General features: G+C 37.3%; 1 protein-coding gene across 9 annotated transcripts in view; it reads left to right on the top strand.

Moving 5' to 3' along the window:
* LOC5570456 (neuroglian) overlaps window positions 1-20,467 on the top strand; it is a 166,154-nt gene that overhangs the window by 49,061 nt on the left and 96,626 nt on the right. For all 9 annotated transcript variants that reach the window (XR_002499664.1, XR_002499662.1, XR_002499660.1 and 6 more), the window contains exon 3: window positions 16,991-17,240. Coding sequence is in view for 6 of the 9 variants with exons in the window: in XM_021841109.1 (XP_021696801.1) it covers window positions 17,156-17,240 (85 nt within the window). In the remaining 3 variants the exon portion in view is untranslated. The remainder of the gene's footprint in view (window positions 1-16,990; window positions 17,241-20,467) is intronic.

The following is a 20,467-nucleotide window of genomic DNA, read 5'->3' as shown; positions in this document are numbered from 1 at the left end:
CTTGCGAAATGTCAAACGACATGAAATTCTGGCGTGGAGAACTAAAAATTGTATGAATATTTTTTTGCCGAATTTTCACAATAAACGTATGACTCAACGTTTGAGACGGTTTCAATAAGGAAACAACACTAATGTAAAAAAAAGTTAAATCCAATAAAAAAGGTAAACTCGCCTTATTTTTAGTTCTCCTTAAAAATTTCTTGGCATTCGGATCATTACACACTGAACTACATGCCTCCAAGCATGACAATTTTGAATGAAAATTGTCATAGGGTTACTTTTTTTTATTTCGAACACTGTATAACTGTTCTGCAACTCACATGGAGAAATCAGAATACCCAAAAAATAAATTCTTTCAACTCAAATTTGGGTAGACTGCATTTAGTTTTTACCCACGGTTGAATTGTTTTGCCTCTCTCGCAACTGCAATGTTGTCAAAAAGTGAGGGGTGCACCGACACAGCGTTGAAATTCAATGGAATAAGCCAAATTTGGGTTCTTTCGAGTTTACCCAACATTAAGTTTTTTTTAACCCACTACGGAGACCAGTATTGGGAAACTCGTGAGTACTCACTGAAAACTGCAAACTCACTCGCGAGTATGAGTTGTACAGCTTGAACTCTCGCGTGAGTAAACTCAGTCGTGAGTTTCATTTGTACAGCTCATACTCGTGAGTGAATTTTCGACTAACATTTACTCACTCGTGAGTAATTTTACTCACTTGAAATATTGTAAATATTCCAAAAGCTTGCGAATGGCTCAAATAAATAATAAGTTATAAGTAAGGCTATTTTTGGGGTGACCTTATTCAAATGATAACATGAAAATTTTATTCTGAAAACTATTTGATGCACGCAAAACGTTATTATAATATGAATTCTTAACACAAGCTGCTTTTTAGCTTATTGTACTTATGACATGAGCATTTCCACATTTATCAACTACTAGTGGTCCCGGCAAACTTCGTCTTGCCATCAAGTAGGCTGTTGGAAAACGTCAAGAAATCCCCCAAATGATACCGTAGTCTTCTCCCGTTTTCCACATTATTCCGGAGACTTACCTGAACTTTTTCTTCGCACGAACACGTCGCATCCCTTGTGGAGGGCAATAGTGAAAAACTTGCGTCAATCCGTTGACCCGTTCTTGAGCCATTTCGTGACATACAAACACCACTCTATTTTTATTTATGTAGATAGATAGATGAGCTTTATTTATTTGCCAATTGACTATTTTTTTATTCTCTACTTTACGATATGCAGCACTACTGCAATAATAAAAACCTGAGACAGAGACTCGACAAAACGTATCTGAGTTTCGTGCCAAAACTAATAAGCCGCTGATTGGTCTGCCAAACAGCGTTGCCAGCAATATTTTGTGCAACAACTTCAGCACCAGCTTTTCAATTTTCATTTTTTTTTCGGTTTTCTGACAACACATAGATCATAAAAGAGGAGCAGAAATCTAACAATAAGTCAGGTGCCACATGTCTTAGATAAAATCGAACAAAAGAAGTTAAAAAAATATTTCAGAAATTTTTTTTTAATTTTTTTTTATTCATTATGGGACTAGATTAAACGTTGAAAATGATACATTTTTAAATGTCTGTTCCTTAAACAGCGCTATTGAAAATTATATATTGAAAAATAATGCAAACTTGCTATCACCACATAACAGTAATGACCAAACAATAATCAGAGGCTCGTATAATGGTTTAATGAGGATAAACTTATCATTCAATATCTATATAGAAACCAAGCAAAATATAATAAATTCCGAACATTTTTCTGATCAGAAATCTTTATTCGGCAACGTTGCATACAAGTTTTCTAGAACAAACTTGCAAATTACATAAGGTTTGCTGAAAATATTCAAAAGCGAAATTACATATGAAATGGGCAAGATACCAATCGCAAATCAAATTTATGTGAGGTACCGCGAGGGCATTCAGAGTATTACGATAGATAAGAGATTTCTGCGATTTTTCAACCATTATTGCCTAATAGAGTGAAAGATTGTCTACCTGTCAACTATTACTCCGTTACAAGTTGGCGGCGTGCAATCTTGTATTGATATGTTTAGTAGAAAAAAGTTTCAGAAAATAATTTTCTGTACCACATCTAAGTTGTACTCTCTGACAGTTTTAAACTGAAAATAAAAATTTTGGGATTAATTCGACCTAGACATAAAATTAACTAAATTAAAACACCATCAATTTTCTAATCACGTGGGGTAAGTAAAAAGTTTCTTATTAGAGATTGAATTTGTGTTTTCTTTTTAGGTAGCTATTAGTAAACAAGGTTCTCAATTATCATAGAAAATCGGAACGTGCTTCAAATTCAAGAAACACAATACTCAAAGCGATAATAGCTATTACTAATCATGGAACTTCTCTAAAAGAGATTGCCAGACGATATTGATGTGTCTACTTCGGACAGCCGATTGAAAGGAAAACGTTGATTGAAAAGTTGCAATATAAGAGAACGCACGGGAATCTCATGGAATGTAAATGTAAAGCTAGTCCAAAAAATAAAAATGGGGTATGGGTCTATCCACACAAAAAAATCCGAATACTATTGAAGGATTCCGTTCCAAAATATAATTTCTCCCGAAGAGTTATCTTATGTCATATCCGACTTACTTGGAAACAAATAACGACCGGTGAAAATTCTACAGAGCCGAAACTAAACAGAAGAAAATTGAATTGACAAGAATAAAATTTTCTTTGTTTACATGTTCCTAAGGAACAGGACGCCTTAACTAATGTTGAAGTTAACAGAAAGTACAGAAACTAAATTTCAATTTATTGTTTAAAAACTTGTGGAGCAAGTGAAAAGTGACATTTTGCAAAAACTTTGTTTTTTTCATTTTTACATAAAAATCAATTTTAGCATATTGTTTATATATGGTGGGAGTCAAGCTAAAAAATAAAAACGACCTCATTTATTTTAATTTAAAGTCTTTAGAATTTGAAGAATCTCAACTATACGATTTCCATTACCCACTTGCCCCACGGTACCTTATTCCATTTTTACTAATATTTCAATTCAACTTTGAATATCAATAACATAAACGCGTTGAGAAAAAGTTACAGTATTTGTTTTATGCCACTAAACGAAATGAATTGGTCTGGAAAGTATTTGAACACAACCGGACTTCCGCCATTATAACTTGTTTATCCATTTTGAAAAACTGGTTCTGTTTTCGGTAAAGTTTAAACAACCATACTATAAACTGCAATACACACTGAAGTCAACAGGAGCTGTAAACACTTTGAATTATTTACATTTACAGTCTTCCACCTACTATAGAACATACTAATGTACAATTTTATTTTGCTATGGAAATTGGTTACTCACCATACTCACAAAGAGTAACTTGCTCACTCACCGATAGTAATGACGTCATACTCACTGCGAGTATTACTCTTTACGTGAGTAATACTCGCAGTGAGTTATGACGTCATACTCTCGCGTGAGTTAGAGTAAGGAATGAGTGACTCACAGCGTGAGTATTACTCGCAAACGAGTACGAGAGTGAGTATTTTTTTTACTCGCGAGCACGAGTTTCCCAACACTGACGGAGACTTCGAAACCTAACGCTGGGTAGTTTTTTTTTTGCACTGAGTTGTTTTTTTCGCTGTTGTCAAACGAAAAATACCTAATGATAGTTAATCAGTTAACCCAAATTTGGGTTTTCCCACAAAATAGCCGAATTGCGTCAAAAGATGTCAAAGCTGGGTTGATTTGTGGCTCCGTGTACGTTGTGCTCAATTTGGACATTTGGACTGAAAAATCAAGAAGCTCAACATGTCGTAAGTTTGATTTCGGAACATGTGTGCAATATGGCCAAAAATATCTCAAAATGACCATTTTGACCATTTTCATCGGAGAACCGGGTTTCCGGAACACATACTTCTTCAAAAGTTTCCATAATGTAGGACGTTGTAGTATCAATGCATCATAAGGAGTTATGCGGCATTCCTAGGACGCAATACGGCATTACTAGGACGAAAAGTCTTCGATGTTATATTCAAGTGCTCAAATAAATGAAGCAGTTGGATATAAGGACTCCTCATCGAACAGATACCAATTCTGAAACTAGTGATAAAAGAGAATCAGTTTTCATAGTATTACCGCCCGCAGTGGCTACTCCGTTTGCAAGAACAACTGTACTTACACAGGGACCCAACTGACGCTACTCAGGATCAGTAGCATCTTCAATGTGTAAGTACTGTAACAAACAATACCGGCGCCGGCTGCATCCGAATGCAGGTCAATTTGGAGATGGGAGGGAAATGTTGACGTGTTACTTGCTTTATGGAAGCCGAGGAGTCCTCTGCACTTCCAAAAGAAAATACTAAAGGCCCAAACTCAATGGTAGCGGAACGGCAAGGGAAGCGGAACCGGTGGAATGGATCGCACCATCTCGACTGAACTGTCAACGACTGAAGCGACTAAGCATGTTATAGTTCATACTGGCTAACCGGTACTGCTTTCCGTTGTCGTTCCGCTATCATTACATTTGGGCCTTAATAATTTGGATATGGGAAAGGATTCGGTTTGGCAAACGATAAATATGTATATAATCTTCTATATAAATAAAAAATGGAATGGTGTTTGTATGTCACGAAATGGCTTGCGAACGAGTCAACGGATTTGGCTGATTCTTTCTCAATTTCGTTTATCAAGGGTTCCGACGTGTTTGTGTGTATAAAAATCCCAGGATATTCGCCGAGAAAGTTGAAAAAACGAGAGTGAACGGAACTACCATTTTATATGGGACGATCCATAGCGTTGAGCAACAGACTACTTGATGGCAAGACGAAGTTTGCTGGGACCACTAGTTTGAAATAATTACGTGATCATATGATGATCAATACCAATAGTGCGGTTACTACGCGAACCGGTCACGATCCTGATTTCGTTGCTCGCATTCCATGAGCATACAAAAAATTGAAGGGATCAAACACTAGGTACTCAGTAATTTCCCATACCATCTGAAAGTTTACTCATATGGGCCTTACATTCAGAATCGCACCAGTACTATCCCAAAATCCACACTCAATCGCGTTTCGTAGTTAACCTTCGATCGATACGGGAAACTTCAGCCAATTATGAAAAGTGTGATGTGTTTAAAAGAGAATGTTCCGCTCCCAAAAAGCATAAACAGCAGCGTCAGCGTTTCTCGCGGGCACAAGGTGTTTCCTGTCATAACCCCGTTTTCCCATAAATCATCATTCACACGTGTGGAGTCATTATGCATCGATTAAGCCACGCAGCTCAGTGGCGAAAGTGAAAATCTAAACGGAAACTAATGACCTCCGTCATCACTTCCACCTCTCTCTCATCAGTAGCAGTAGCGGCAGTAGCTTTAACAGAATCGGGTAACGGATTTGATTCAGCCAACAGCTTTGTAGATTACATTCTGAGAGTCAAACACAAATCATGTATGAAAATAAACTATGACGGAGTTCTGTTGTGGTTGTCGCAAAGGTTAGGCTAGAGAACAAACTGACTTACGAGGGCATTCCTTGAAGAATTGTGATGTGATTGCACGATTTGGAAAATCTCGATTTACGTGGAAAGGTTTCTTTCAAGTCCTTTTTTCTTGCCTGTGGCATATTTGAGAGGACGCAGCTATTCTGTTTGGGGACCTAGATTGTCGTAGTGGTAAACGCGCTGCTATTCGAGTCGAGAATCTTTCCGTAATGGAAATTGTCTCGACTTTCAGGGCATAGAATATATTTGTGCTTGCAATTCGATGAATACAAACGCAAAAATGATCAATTGATAAAGTAAGGTTATAAGCACTTCAACAGTTGATATTTGAAAGTTTACTTAACTGAGAAGCAGACTCTGTTACAGTTGGGATGTAACGTCAGAAAAAAGAAGAAAAATATATTCTGACTAAAAAGTGTGATCGAAAACACATCACCGAGATGATGACGCGAGGATGACTTCATCACCTACAGAAATGATCATTCGTCTGTTTGGGTGTGACTCTAATACGTTGAAGTTCGCTTTCAGTAATATCGATTTATAAGCATAACCTCGATCCATCCAGATTTAAAGAAAAGTTGTCGAATACTCTGTTGAACTTGCGCTTTTCGTGTCTTATGCCAGGAAAAAAAAAAACAACAAACCTATTTCAGTGCGCGTTGTTTTTGCGATGAGACAGTTTCCGACGCGTAACATGTACACACAGATATTATTAATAGAACTCACCAACGGCAACGACGGTCGACGGTCAACGATGATGCTGTCATCGCGCCAACGCCGGCGAGGTGTGAGTCAAATGCTGGTCAAGGGCGTCTCACAATGCGGCATTCCATATTGGGCGTGGAGCCATTGGAGCAAGTGGGGTTGGGGACACGTGTTGGTGTTTCACACGCTCCAAGTGGCAACGGTGAGATGACAGTCGAACCCTGAAGATGAGTCCCGACCTTTCCAGGGTTGATAGCAAGTCTCTTATTAAAGACTTGGTCACTATTTTATTGCAAGTGTCTAAAATCTGTCCTTTTCAATCATAATGTCCCTTTGCTCTTTTTTCTTGGTGTAAAACTCAAAAAGCTCCAACGATACATTATGAGATTATTCCACAGGTTTTTCAGGAATTTCTTCTCAGCTTCAGCAATTCTTTAGTAATTTCTTGAGAGATTTCTGCTGGATCACTTTGAGGGACTGTCTCTCTGAAATTTCTACGAATTATCCAAGGAATTCGGCCTGAAATTCCTCCAGCGATTTTTCAATGGATTGTTCAGAAAATCCTTTAGCACTGAAACTTCCAGCAATTTTCACAGGGATATAATTCTGAAAACTTTCCCTTAGACTACTCAACCAGTGGATTGCAACAGAATTCCTACAGAGTTTGTTATTTAGATAGCAGTTTTCTTTAACAAAATATGTTATAATATGGTTTCTGTTTGGTCTCTTTTTGTTCCTAGGTCCTATTTCTAAAACACACAGTCCCTACCAGCCCTGCCTTATTCCTGGTAGATTGTTCCTCTTCCCGAAAGCAATCAACAATGCGGGGTAAACATGGACCGGTCACGTTTTGTCTTTGCCATGGAGGTTGCCACCGTTCTGCAATGGAGAAAATGCGCCTGGATCAGCAGAAAATACTCTTATGAATATATTGTTAGATGAGACTAAGCTTGGGAGGGTCATGACCTGGATGGAATGAGAGAAAATGCGAGATGCGGAGTGGGGGCTGTGTATGACATCTTTATTTTAACGAGGGGTGATAAATTGTGCGGGTGGTTGGACCTGACGTGGAAAGAGTCATTGAGGCTAGAGATAGAAGGAGTGACAAGCAGCACTTTGTGTGTTTAATTTATGTCTCAATGCAAAGGCAAAAAGCATGCCATCGGGAACCCCCTGTTGGGGAAGAGGGGCGGAAACGGAATAACTGCACTTCCAGGAGTGATTCCAACCTGCTTCGAAGCATTAGTCATCACCGGCGTACTGTTTCGCTGCAACAGAGTAAATAGTTGATTGCTCATTGGATTTAATCGAGCTTCGAGAGAAACTGCAGAGAGACCATGTTAGCCTGCATGACTATTGAGTTATTACTCCCACACTGATGTATCCATTGAAACAAGCAGCAAGCACGTAGACGCCATTTGTTAGGCGGAAATGCAATCCAGGGAAATGAATGTGAACCGTAAATACATAGTACCTAAGTCGTACTGTTTTTTTTTCTTTTTAGGACCACCCGGGGACGTGATTCGAACAATTTTTGTTTGCCAGTCACTAACTCATAATGGCTGTCAAATCACAGTCTGCGAAGGTAAAAATTTAACGATTGAGATCGATTGAGACAATCATGAACGACACGAACAGCACAGATGAAGTCATTAGTAATCAAAATAACAAAAGTAACAAAAAATATAAAAAGGTTTTCTCTTCCTTAAACAAAATTGTAACATAAAGTGTTATACAGAGCTGGTGGCAAGTCTCTTCTAAGAGACTTGGTCTCTATTTTTAATGTAAGTCACTAAAAAGTTTCTATTATTAATGGAAGGTATCTAAGGCCTTTTGAAGTCTATGAAATCACTATTTTCCTGTTTCTTCTTGTAGTGATTTCTGATGTAAAATTCTATAGGCTCCAGGGAATCCTCCAAAGACTTACGTCATTATTCTCCAGGCATTCCTCGATTAAAAGCTTCGGGGCTATTCAAAAATTCTACTAGAGATTTTTCACACACTGGATTTCATCAAGAAATTCATACAATTTTTTTGAATAATACAACGTACTTATCCTGAATTCGATTAAGGAAATCCAACGCAACTAGCTCCAGTAATTTAAAAAGGAATTATTATGAAAATTTTCTAGGATTTCCTACAGAGCTTTCCTCGCCAGTTCTTCCACCGATTTCTCCAGTAGTCTAGCAGATCTTCCGAAGATTTCTTCAGCTTTTCCAAGAAAATCCTCACAGGTTGATTTTAAAGTTGTTGAAGACATGCTTAGGGATTTTTCCAGGAAACCCCTACAAGAATTCGTCAAGGAGTTTCAACGCCGATTTTTTCAGTCCTGGGATTTTTATATGGATTCTTTCACCGATTCAGTACAGGTTGATTCAGAAATTGCTTCAGGGGTCATTCCAAGAAATCTGTTAAGACCTCTTCTAGGTATTCCTTTTTAAGTTTCTTCAAAAACATTTCTGGATTTTTTTTCACATTTCATCCACGAACTATCCTTTCAGTTCTTCCAGGTACTTCTGGAGTAGTAATTATAAGATTTATTTACTGGATTTTTAGGGAGAAATTCCCTTAAAATAGTCTTTGTCAATTCCTTGGATAAATTCAATAAATTCATTGAAATGAGAAAATTTCACAAAGATTTTCTGGAAGTTTTGCTGAAAAAAAAAAATGTCTGGAGTATTTTCTGAAGGTATGCTTAGAAAAGTTCCTGGTTGAATTTACGAAAAACCCTGAACGATAATTCCGGGGGAGATGTTCAGAATTAAATGGAAATTACTGGTTGAATTTTTAAATACGTCCTAAACGGAAATTCCTCGAGGAAAAGCATAGGAAATTCTTCTAGTAATTTCTACGAATGTTTCTTTTAGAATAATTCCAGGGACTTCCTCAGAGATCTCTCCAAATATTTCCCTAGTAATTCCTCCACCAAGTCTCCCAGAAATTCTTCCAGCGGTGCTTCAAGAGATGCTTAGGGGAATTTCTTCAGGATTTCTCCAGGAAGTGTTTGACCACTCGCTTCTACCTCGAGTAATTTCCACCATAATTGTTGTGAAAATCTCTCTAGAGATTATCACAGTTATTTTTTTTTTGACTAATCCACCCTCTAATTGTCCCAGTTGATGTTGAAGATAATCCAAAGATGCTTACAGGAGTTTTTTCGAGAAATTTAGTAAAGTTTAAAGGAATTAGTTCCACATTGTTTGAAGGAATTAGTTTAGGGTTCTTTTCAAGAAGATCACCAAGAATTCCTTAGCCAATTGCTCCAATTATCCTTCCAAACATGTTCATATGGTTTCCTGCGAGGATTCATCCAAATTTACTCCAGTTAGCTCCATTAGCTCCAAAAATCCCTCCAGGCATTTCCCGTGGAAATAACAAATTACTCCTCAGTAAATTTGACCTAGGATTTCTCATGAAGTTCATCCAGAACATTCGCTTGGGATTTCTCTAACATAGCATCCAAAGAATCCTCCTGCAGTTCTTCGAAACAATTTCTCGAGTATTTCCTCATGGCTTCTTCGAAAATTCCTTTAGGTTCCACACAAACGAATACTACAGTAATTATTCCAGTAATTTCTCGAATCATTCCGACGCAGGAAATTGTCCACTGATTTGATTGATTTTTTTCAATTGTCTGAGCTAAGCCATCGTTTTCCAAAATTGGATTTCGCGACCCCCGGGCTGTCAGCGCCTCGCTTTGTCTGTTCTATATGATGCGAGCTGTCGAGACGATGGGGGGTCGTGAATCCCAACTTTGGGCAACAACTATCAAAGCAATTTATCTACGAAATCCTGCAAATCTTCTTCAAGAGTCTTGTGGGAGTTTAGAGGTAGGAGCTTCATCAGCTGTTTATTCTGAAATTATTGCCGGATTTAAAGAAATCACCAATAATTACTAAAAAAAATCCTTCATATTTTTCCCTTGCCATCCTTGAAAAATATCTTAACGAATTTCTGGAATAATTCCTGAAGCAATATTTGAAAGAATATCTGCAATCCTGAACGACAATTTTGTAGAAAATTCTAAAAAATCATTGGAGCAAAAACTGGTTTAATTTTTGAAAATGTTCTAAACGAGAATCTTTAAGGAAGTCTTGAGAAAACGATGTTGGAATCATTGGATAAATTTCTGGAGAAAAAGCCTTGAATAAGCTATGGACGAATTCTTGATGGAATTCTAAAATAACATATATTTTCATTCTTAGTGATATTCCATACTTAGTTCTTAAAAATGTCTGAAAATATTGGAGAGGTTCCTTAGGAGGTTCGTAAAAACCACTAAATGAATTCCTGGAGAAATCTCTGGATTATTATTTGAATCAAACTTTATTTATACTTTTGCAAATTCCTGGAGAAAATAATGGAAAATGTATATAGTAATACTACAGTAATGAGAATTCAAAAAAAAATCTCAAAAATAAAATGTGTGATAAAATTGATCTCTGACGAATAAAACTCTTGTCTCCAGATTCCTCTTAGGTTTATATTTGTTTCCTTGGTTCCCATTTGATCACTTCTTGATCTCTTTTTGATTCCTGGTTGGTCTTATTTTGTCTCTTTTTTCAGGCAAGAGGTCTCTAAAGATCCTATTTTCAAAACACATAGATATTACTAGGCTGATTTTTTTTTCATCACTCTATTGTGTCTCTTTTTGGTTTCAGTTCGGCCTGTTTTTGGTATTTTTTGTGCAAGTCGTTACCAGCCCTAATTATAGTTCAAACACAAAAATTATTCATAATTCTGCCCAAGCAATTACTCTTATTGTTTTGGGTGAACATATTTTGTTCAGAACATAATTTTTAATTGAAACAAATCTATATTAATAAAAATGGAATGGTGTTTGCATGTTACGAAATAGCTTGCAAACGTGTCAACGGACTTATCTTATTCCTTCATAATTAGGTCCTTAAACTGTTCCAACGTATTTGTTCGTAGAAAAAGTTTGAAAATATTTTCGGAATAGTCGGGAAACGAGTGAAAATAATCTGTCTTTTGTATGAAAGATTGCATGTTACATTTTAACAGCCTACCTGATGGCAAGATGACGTTTGCCGGGATCACTAGTAAAAAATAAATAAAACAGGTTTCGTTATTGTAACTGATTTTGTTTGATCTCTCCAGCAATTTAGAATCCTTATAACAAATGTGGCAAACAATTTGTTATTTGTAACAAGTTTTTATTTGTTTATTATTCGATTTTGCTGTAATCCTTTGGTTGAGTCGGCTTGTTTGCTCGCACTTGAGAACCTGATCAAGAGAAATCTCGCGTAACAATTAAAAAGGGTCCATGATCTTATTGTAAACAAATCGGTTTTTTAAACCATTGAATAGCATCTCGCAACACCCACAAACTATGCAAACATTGTCAACATAATCATAAAACTTACCGTTTTAAACTCGATTTTCAAAACGTCCTTTAATCATTCATCGGCCCGCTGCTTAAATCGGCCAATGATCGAATTTCTCTCCATAACGAGGGCCTACAATCGGAAAATTTCGCAAACTGTCATTGGTCTTAGGATGCTAAGAGACCAATGACTCTCTCTTGCTCATTCATTGAAAACCAAAATGGCCTAGCCATGGGTCAATGCACGCTAATAACAACAAAAAGTTGGCTTATAAACAAGGCCAATGCTTAGTTGATAGCCGATTGATTTTTGCTACATTTGACAGTTTTTAGAATAAAATCGATTAATAACGTGTAGTTATAGTCAATCGTCACTCAGCGAGCAAGAAATCACATTGATTGATTTTAGTACGGAAAAATAGGAATTGAAACTGTGGTAAACAACATGAAGGTCTAATTTTCTCAGAACCAACGATCTTAGTATTGGCCCTTTTGAATTGTTTCGCGAGAAATCTCGAAAAACCTTATCTCCTAATTCGAAACGAACTTACATTATCGATCCATCGTATTTCGCAGACAAAATTCTACTCAATCCAAACTCTGAACCAACTCGGTTTTTACGTTTAAAATGTTTAATTTTCGGATTTTTTAAAACGACTTAAGTCGGTTTTTTAACTTTCGAAACCAAACCACTACAAACAGCCAGAGGCAAAGCGATGTAAGTACGAATCCAAACACAACACTACTTGAGTCTATCTTTCACAGGGACAAAAACGTCGTAAGTAATTGAATTAAACGGTCTATCATTTTGGCATCAACTTTTTGTGGGAAATAATAGAAAATCACTAATTTTAAAACGTTAGCTGATAGCGTGCAAAATTTAGCCAATGTACGTGACGAACAAATGTTAAAAAGGGGATTCATTTTTAAACTGTTTTTGATCTTTAGGTCTTTAGGTTGTAATTATTTTTCTTTAGCTTTAGGTAATAATTCTTCTTAATTAATTTCCTCAGAATCATATGAATATTACTTACGTCGATTTGAAAAAGTAATCTTGAAATATGTTTACCAATCGCTGTGTTGATTACGCCCTGCGTGGATCATTACCAGAACAATCTTTTTTATTTTTCATACAAAGTGGTTAACTTTACTGGGCTAGATCTAAGAATCTATTTGAATGAAATTTTCACAACACGTCGAACATAATTTGAATTCCAACATAATATTTTAGAGTAATTTTTCCATTCACAAGATCCCCAGTCAACACAAACTCGTATACGATAACGTATAAGAGTACAAAAGTGGAGGCGATATACATACTTGAGCCATTATGCTGCATGCAAAATGTACGTATATCGCCTCCACATTTGTACCTTTATATCTTATCATATACGATGGTGTGTTTACTGGGTCAAAAATGATAACGATTTTGTATGAAAAAATAAAAAAGATGCAAATTTATTGTCCAATACTGTATATAGATCCGTAACAGTAGGATACCACAGGGCAGCCTCAATCCGACCATACGAATACAACATTGTTCCCAGTGGTAGAATGTCGTAAATGGGAACGACTCTATGAACGAGTGGCGGTGTTGATGATGGCGTATGTATGTCATTAGCCGGGAATGTGGTTCGATTGCAATTCATTCAATGCCGGCTCACCGTGTGTACAAGTTTGACCGAGCCGGTTGTCGTTCTTGCGAAGCACAAGAGCAGCAGGTGTGATTAGGTTTGATGTAAAGGTTTACAGTTTACATTTCTGCATTTGTTTTTATCTGCAGAGAGATACCTTGACAACTTTTTCGTTTAAATATAAAGCTACTTTGTATCATATTTTATACATCAGAGTTTCCCATAACCAAGCTCCCAATGTTTTATTATGGAAGTGCAGAGGACTTCTCGGCTTCCTTAAAGCAAGTAACACTTTGAACTTTCCTCTCCCATACCTAAATTAACCTGCATTCGGACGAAGTTGGCACCGTTATTGTTTCCTTTCATAAGAGCACCAGTACTGACACATTGAGGATGCTACTGATGCCGAGTAGCCTTTTCTGATTCCCTTCTTAGGTACAACTGTTCTTGCGATAACGGACTATTTCCTAAAACTTACTTAGAAATCTACAGAAAGATATACTTCAATAATTATGATTCACATTTCAAAGCATCATACCATCAACGCCACTTAATTCCTCATCATGACTCAAACCGCCAACCTGCGCGGATCGACCATATCGTTTCCCCCCTTACAATCTCTCACAAGTCAACTTCTTGGAACGCATCCAACCAAACGAGTCACTTCACCCATGCAAACGCCGCACCATCGCTTAAGCTGCATCATGTACCGGTGTAGTGGTGTTGTTCAAAAAATGACCGTTACTCAGCCGTCAACATGCGCGATCACAAACAAGCGCCCCAACGAGTGTAACGAATGACCACACCAACCGCCACGCGAAGATTGTGTTGCTCGTATAAACAGCACCGAAGTATGGAAGGCCGAATGACCGAAAAACATCATCGTCGCTGCAGGGCTGGTAGCCAGCAGGTCTCTGTTTAGGCTTAGTCATAATTTCACCCGAACTTAAGTATCTAAAACGTTTGTTTTTTTTTTGTTGTAGACTGCTAAAGTTTCTTTTTCAATCAAAATGGTCTATAATGTCGCTATTTCCCCTTTTCCTCTTGAAGTGAATCCTGGTTCAAAATTCTAGGAGCTCCAGAGAAACATTCGGAGACGTTTATTCTCCTGGAATTGCCACTCAGAGTCCTGGAGAGAAAAGCTTCAGGAATTCTTAAAGTGACTTCTCCATAGCTTTATTCTGGAATACTTTCAGGGACTCCTCCAGACATTCCTTTTGAAAAATCCCACAAAATTCCCAAATATTCGTCCAAAAATCTTTTAGAGGGGTGTCTAGCAGACTTTTTTTTTACAGAATTTGTTCCAAAAAAATTCAATGCGACTATCTTTAGCAGCTTCCAAAGTATTACTGTAAAAAGTTTCCTTGAAACTATTCCACTCTTCCAGGATTTCTTTCAGAGATTTTATAATTAATTCTTCAACCGACTTCAAATAGTACCTCTAGCAGATGTTTGAAGGTTCATATAGGAGTCCTTCGAGAATACGGTTATGGATTTGAAATTGATTGAAATAAATATGCCAAAAGCTCACTAATTGATTATGTTTTATGTACTGGAAGTTTGAAAAAGATCGGTTAACCATTTTCTACCGCGTTTTTTGCAATTTGTTGTGGGACGCCATTTTCTTACGGATTCCGTCATGAATTTATCCATGGTTTGTCTCAGAAATTGCTCCAAGACTGCTACAGAGAAGTACCGTTTAGATTCATATTACGGACACTTAAGGCCTTTTTGAAGTGTGAGCCACCTAAAAGCATATAAATTAAATCAATGTATACGATTCCTCAGCGTTATCATACTATCAGGACACTTACCTTTCGAATGGTTGGCGAAGATTTGAATTCCACTACTTCAATAAATTTAAATAAATAGAAATGTGTCCCCTTTTCATGAATCTTATTCCGGACACCACCTCACTTTTGCTCCTTATTCCGGACGCTTTGATTCAAATTCCGGACAGCTCGTGAAAAGCAAAGTTTTTCAACTTGAAACGTTAAATAAACACTACCAGCCATTAGAAAAACGTCAAAATTAGTTGAGCATTGTAAATTTTCATAGATTGCTATGGAAAAATCATTTTAAAACAAGCCTCCAAATTGAGAACTATTGAACGGCAAATTTTGAAACCTTTCCCATACATAGTTGAGTGTCCGGAATTTGAATCAGAACGGTACACTCTTTCAATATTCATCGAGCAAATACTACATACTTGGTCAACCATTTCTACACAAATTTCTTCCAAGATTATAATCGATGTTTTTTAACGAATTCTTTAAAAAAATACTATAGGATATTTTCTATGTATATTCCTTATTTTCTTCAGGAATTTCTTCAATGATTTATATAAACTCTAATTAATAAATTCTTTGAGATCTTCTCAAATAATTTCTGAAAGACTTCCTCAATAAATCTTATAACGAATCTCTGGAGTAATTTCTGAAAGTATCCTCAGAGAATGTCCTGCTTGAAATAAAAAAAAAAACTTGAACGTCAATTTTGGAGAAAATACTAAAAAATCGGCGCATCTCTGAAGAAATTACTGTCCGAATTATTGAAGAAGTCCTTGGGTATGAAGTGAATCAGAATAAAGTGGTATGAAGTGATTCACTTGAATATAAAGTGAATCAATCAGAAAACTTTTTCTCGGGAACAATTGGGAACCCTAATTCCTGTTTGGTATCTATTTGGCCTATTTTTTCAAGCATGATGTCTTCAAAGTTCATATTTTTATGACACTCAGTCGCTACCAGCCCTATTGAAGCATCTGTTGTTGGTCGAAAAAAGTTGCGGTTTCATCACACAACAGGAATCGTAAAAGCCAGGGATCGCTGCTGCCGTGACGGAGACTCGAGACATTCTTGCGCTTCATTTGAAGTTCTGTTTGGTGTCCTCTATTTGCTTGGACAGAGACTTAAGATCACCCAAATGGTGAGAGCGAGACAAAACATGGTTTTGTGGATCTGGTGATCTCATTATTTTATTTCTTGGGAGATAAATTGAGGTCGACGATATGACGTCATGTATCTTGGTGATTAGTTCATATAGTTTTAATGATGATTTCTTCAGCATTCAGTATTTCAAATGCTTAAGATGACGTTAGCATCATATCAACTCTTACCAAGTGCTTCAACGAGGTACTCCATTGGACATCCGGACAATTCCCAGTTTCTGCCTTTCACAACGGCTAGAACCAGTTAACGAGATTTGCATAACAGGCATCTTTGAGTTTCTTTCAGTAGTCGCAGTCGGTAATCGTCCGTATCTTTGGCGCTCGTTCAACTCAATCTCGCCTCAATCGTCTCTCCACAAGTCAAGTTCATTGCTGTTGTCGTACTTAACCACTTGGCATCTCGTTTGTGTTCTGCTATGCGCTTGATTCTCTTGTTCAGGCATTACGTTCTCACTAGGACAGAGCCTGCTTTGCAGATTAGAAGCACTTCCAGGGCTATCAACTGAGAGCTTTCTTTACCTAAATTGCCTTTATCGCATTCGTATATCGTGTGGTAGGAGCGATGATACTCTATGTCCAGGAAAGTTAAGTAAATTTTACTATGAAAAGATTCTGAACCGACCAGGAATCGAACCCAGGCACCTTCAGCATGCCTTTGCTTTGTAGCCACAGACGTTACCATTAGCCCAAAAAAGGCCCCAATGCTGGCAAATCCTCGCGAGATGACAACGGCCTGATATCAGCTTCCCCTTCGTTGATGGTGATGATCCAAACAATGCCAATTTATTTTTATACTATTTGACTGGTTCCCTGTCATCGTTACTGATTTCTCCTTCTTTTTATCTTTCTATTTACAGCGCGACGGGATTTGAGTCGCAGTCTGCGTCTTGTTGGAAGCCCGCCGCCTTGGTGCGGTGTAGGAATAAGGACTTTTGACGAAGAGAACAAGTGAAGTGTTGGGGAAGTGTTGCGACGAAAAAGCGATAGCAGTGATTTAGGCGTAGACGCAAATTTCGAAAACCATGTGGACATTCGGTAGTAGGGACGGCGGGCTCGTCCTGCTACTGGTGGTGGCTGCCGTCAATGTGATCGCCGTGCAGAGTTTGAGTAAGTATTCATAAATGGTAGGATTGCGGTTGATTATCTGCAATGAGTCAGTCGTCGAAAATTTGTATTCACCATGAAGGCTCTTTGTGACACTTTATTGGGCGCATACGTAGATTATTGCGATTGACCGAAAATCACAACTTAAGCACTGTTGCCTTAAGCGCAGTTTTGCGCCATTCATATCTAATATCGAATATGGACACACTTAGCGCTCGCTGACGGATTAAGTATTCGATTAGGAACTTATACTATGGAACGAACTTCCTCAAACAAATTTGCTGATTGTGCTGAACTTTCATACGAATTGAAGACTGCAATTGACGGGATGTAGTACTAACCTTAATAAAAGAAGAGCTTTGTCTAGCAGGCGCATGGATTCTACTTGACACTTCGAAATTGAAAATTCAAGTAATATACACATAAGAAGCCCACATTTCAGTAGCGATGAACACGCAGGTTTCCAGCAAAACCATGCTAAGCGTCGTGCGTTTGAAACTCGCCGTTCGAAGGTCTTTTTGGTTCGGAAATTTTCTGAACTTCACTTGGTATAAAGTAATCTCGTGCTTGTCACACGATATACACATGAAAAAAATATCAATTTGCCAAGAACGCTATCACTTCATAAGAACCTTGGGATCAGAAGAGGGCCTTGTCCCAATTGGAACGTAATCTTTAAAGAAGAAGACAATGCTTAGAAATAGCCCTTGGAAGGTCCTTGGAAAAACCCACAAACGTACTCTGAAAAATTCTTCCTAACAATTTAAAGGTATTCTCGAAGGAATCTCTAAAAGATTAACCTGAGGAATCTTTGAGAGATTTATGGCAGGACTGAATAAATTCAAAAAAACCTGGAAAAATTCTTGTAGCAATGCACATATGGAAAGTGAAGAGCACCCTAAAGAAAAAGCTGAATCTTGTAAATACAGTTGAATAAAATTCTCAAAAGTAAAAAATGTCAGTAAGTCAAATCATGGAACAATCCTTGAAGGATTTTTCTTGTTAAGGCTTTTAGACTAATACCGGTTGGTGTTCCTGGACGAACACTCAAAAAAATTCTTGGAAGAATCCAGTGGCGATTCCCTAACCTTAAATCTACCTGTTCCACGAATAGAAATTCTTGAATTTCAGCAACAAATTTGCATCAATTCAGAAGGAATCTGTTAGAAAGGACGATTCCAATAATTTACTGTTGGCTTTATAATCTAATTCTGTCGAATTAACCATTTTTAGATTCGTGGAACAGGTAAAAAGTGAGGTTACGAGTCGCCTCTGGAAGAATCGATAAATAAATTCTCATATGAATCTCTGTCGAAATTTGTTATTCCTCAAGAAATTTCTGAAAATATTTATGAAACATTTCTTTGATCATAAAAGGTTTGGTAAAATCAGTGTAAAACCTGTAAAAATTTAACTGTAATATCCGGAAAAAATCCAATAAGACCTTGGAGAAATCTTTGGGAGAACACCGTATGAAATTTTATAGGAAATTCATGTAGAACCCAGATAGCCGTAGCGGTAAACGCGCAGTTATTCAGCATGACCATGCTGAGGGTCGTGGGTTCGAATCCCACTGGTCGAGGATCTTTTCGTAAAGGAAATTTTCTCGATTCCCAGGGCATAGAGTATCTTCATGCCTGCCACACGATGATATACACATGCAAAAATGGTCAATCGGCAAAGAAAGCTCTCAGTTGATAACTGTGGAAGTGCTCATAAGAACACTTATCTGAGAAGTAGGCTTTGTCCCAGTGGGGACGTAACGCCAGAAAGAAGAAGAATGTAGAACTTAGAAAAACAACTATAGGGTTATGTGCAGAAATTCCAGGGTGAATCCTTGAAGGATTTTTAATGTGCTTCTTTTCTAAACCTTAAGAACAAATACGAAAAAAAATCTGGGCTTTAGAATTTGAGAAAACATTTTTGCATGATTTTTCAGAAAAATCCCTAAATAAATTATAGAAATAAGAACTTAATTCATCAAAATTTTCAGGATGAATCCTTGAAAATTTTTCTCAACGAATAATCTGGAACAGTTCTTTTGGAACGTATGGAGTATTTTTGAAGCATCCTTGATTAAATTCCTAAAGATAATTTGGGAAAATCCCTGGTAGATTTTTTTTAATGTTTTGGAATAATCCTTGCAGAATTTTTTGGAGAATAATTACTGGATTTCCGTGGTACAACTGGACATATACTACCCACCATAAGTATGGAATCGCATCACCTAGTATTGAACCCAGTTGAATATTGTAGCACCTCGAACAGTTTAGCATTACCCGTAAACTATAATATATATGACGCAGTATGTTTGAACCCTTACTTTCTGCAATTTTGCTGTCTTGAACAAAGTTGTTCAGAAGCCTAATGGTATTGCATAGCATAGGCTGACTTGACTGTACATGTCAATAAATGCTACTCCGTGATTGATCGAAACCAATAAGAATTACACTACGATCCAAATAAATAAGGGATTCCGCTTACTCTCGAAGTACAATTTTAGCAGATCTCATATTATTGATCAATAACTGCGCCAGCCAAGTCCTTACAGTCAGTTGGGATGGGGAAGGAATGTAATGATTGAAATGTGTAATGATTGTTGTTTTTGGAGACCGAGAATACCTCTGCATCTCCTCAATCACCACGGGAAGGGTGTTTATTAGTGAGGGAGGAAAAGATCTGGAAGTCACCTTTGGTCGATGATGCGGTCCATGGATAAGGAAGAAAATAAGACTTATGTGTAAAGCTAGTTTTGCGAGAAGTTTTTGGTAGATGATTTAAAAGATATTTCAACAGCTATACTATCGAACCATTAAAATGACGTTTTTAGTAATGACGAAAAGTGAATGGTGCGTGTATATATTTCAAATTATATGAAACAGGAATAATTCCGATACTTGTAGTGATAAACCAAATATCATTAATCTCAATATACCCCACTTTTGCAGTTTCCATACAACACAAAAAAGACACAAATGTAACGCCATCTCTTGACAGAAAAGTGCGTGAGCGTGTACTCTTAGCTGTTTTCAAATCAGCGTGCATTGAAGAACGAAACGTCAAACATCCAAAATCAAAACAAACAGTTCATTAAAGGAACTTCCTTTATGGCGCCGTCAGTGGTGTAGTGGTTAACGTGACTGCCTCTCACCCCAGTCGGTCGACGTTGCCGGATTTTTGAGACATAAAATCTCTGATCATGTCTTCCTTCGGAAGGGAAGTAAAGCAGT

The sequence above is a fragment of the Aedes aegypti genome, chromosome 1 (genome assembly GCF_002204515.2).
Source record: "Aedes aegypti strain LVP_AGWG chromosome 1, AaegL5.0 Primary Assembly, whole genome shotgun sequence".
Lineage (NCBI taxonomy): Eukaryota > Metazoa > Arthropoda > Insecta > Diptera > Culicidae > Aedes > Aedes aegypti.
Note: the sequence above shows the minus strand (reverse complement) of the source record. Positions and strands in the feature narration are given on the sequence as shown.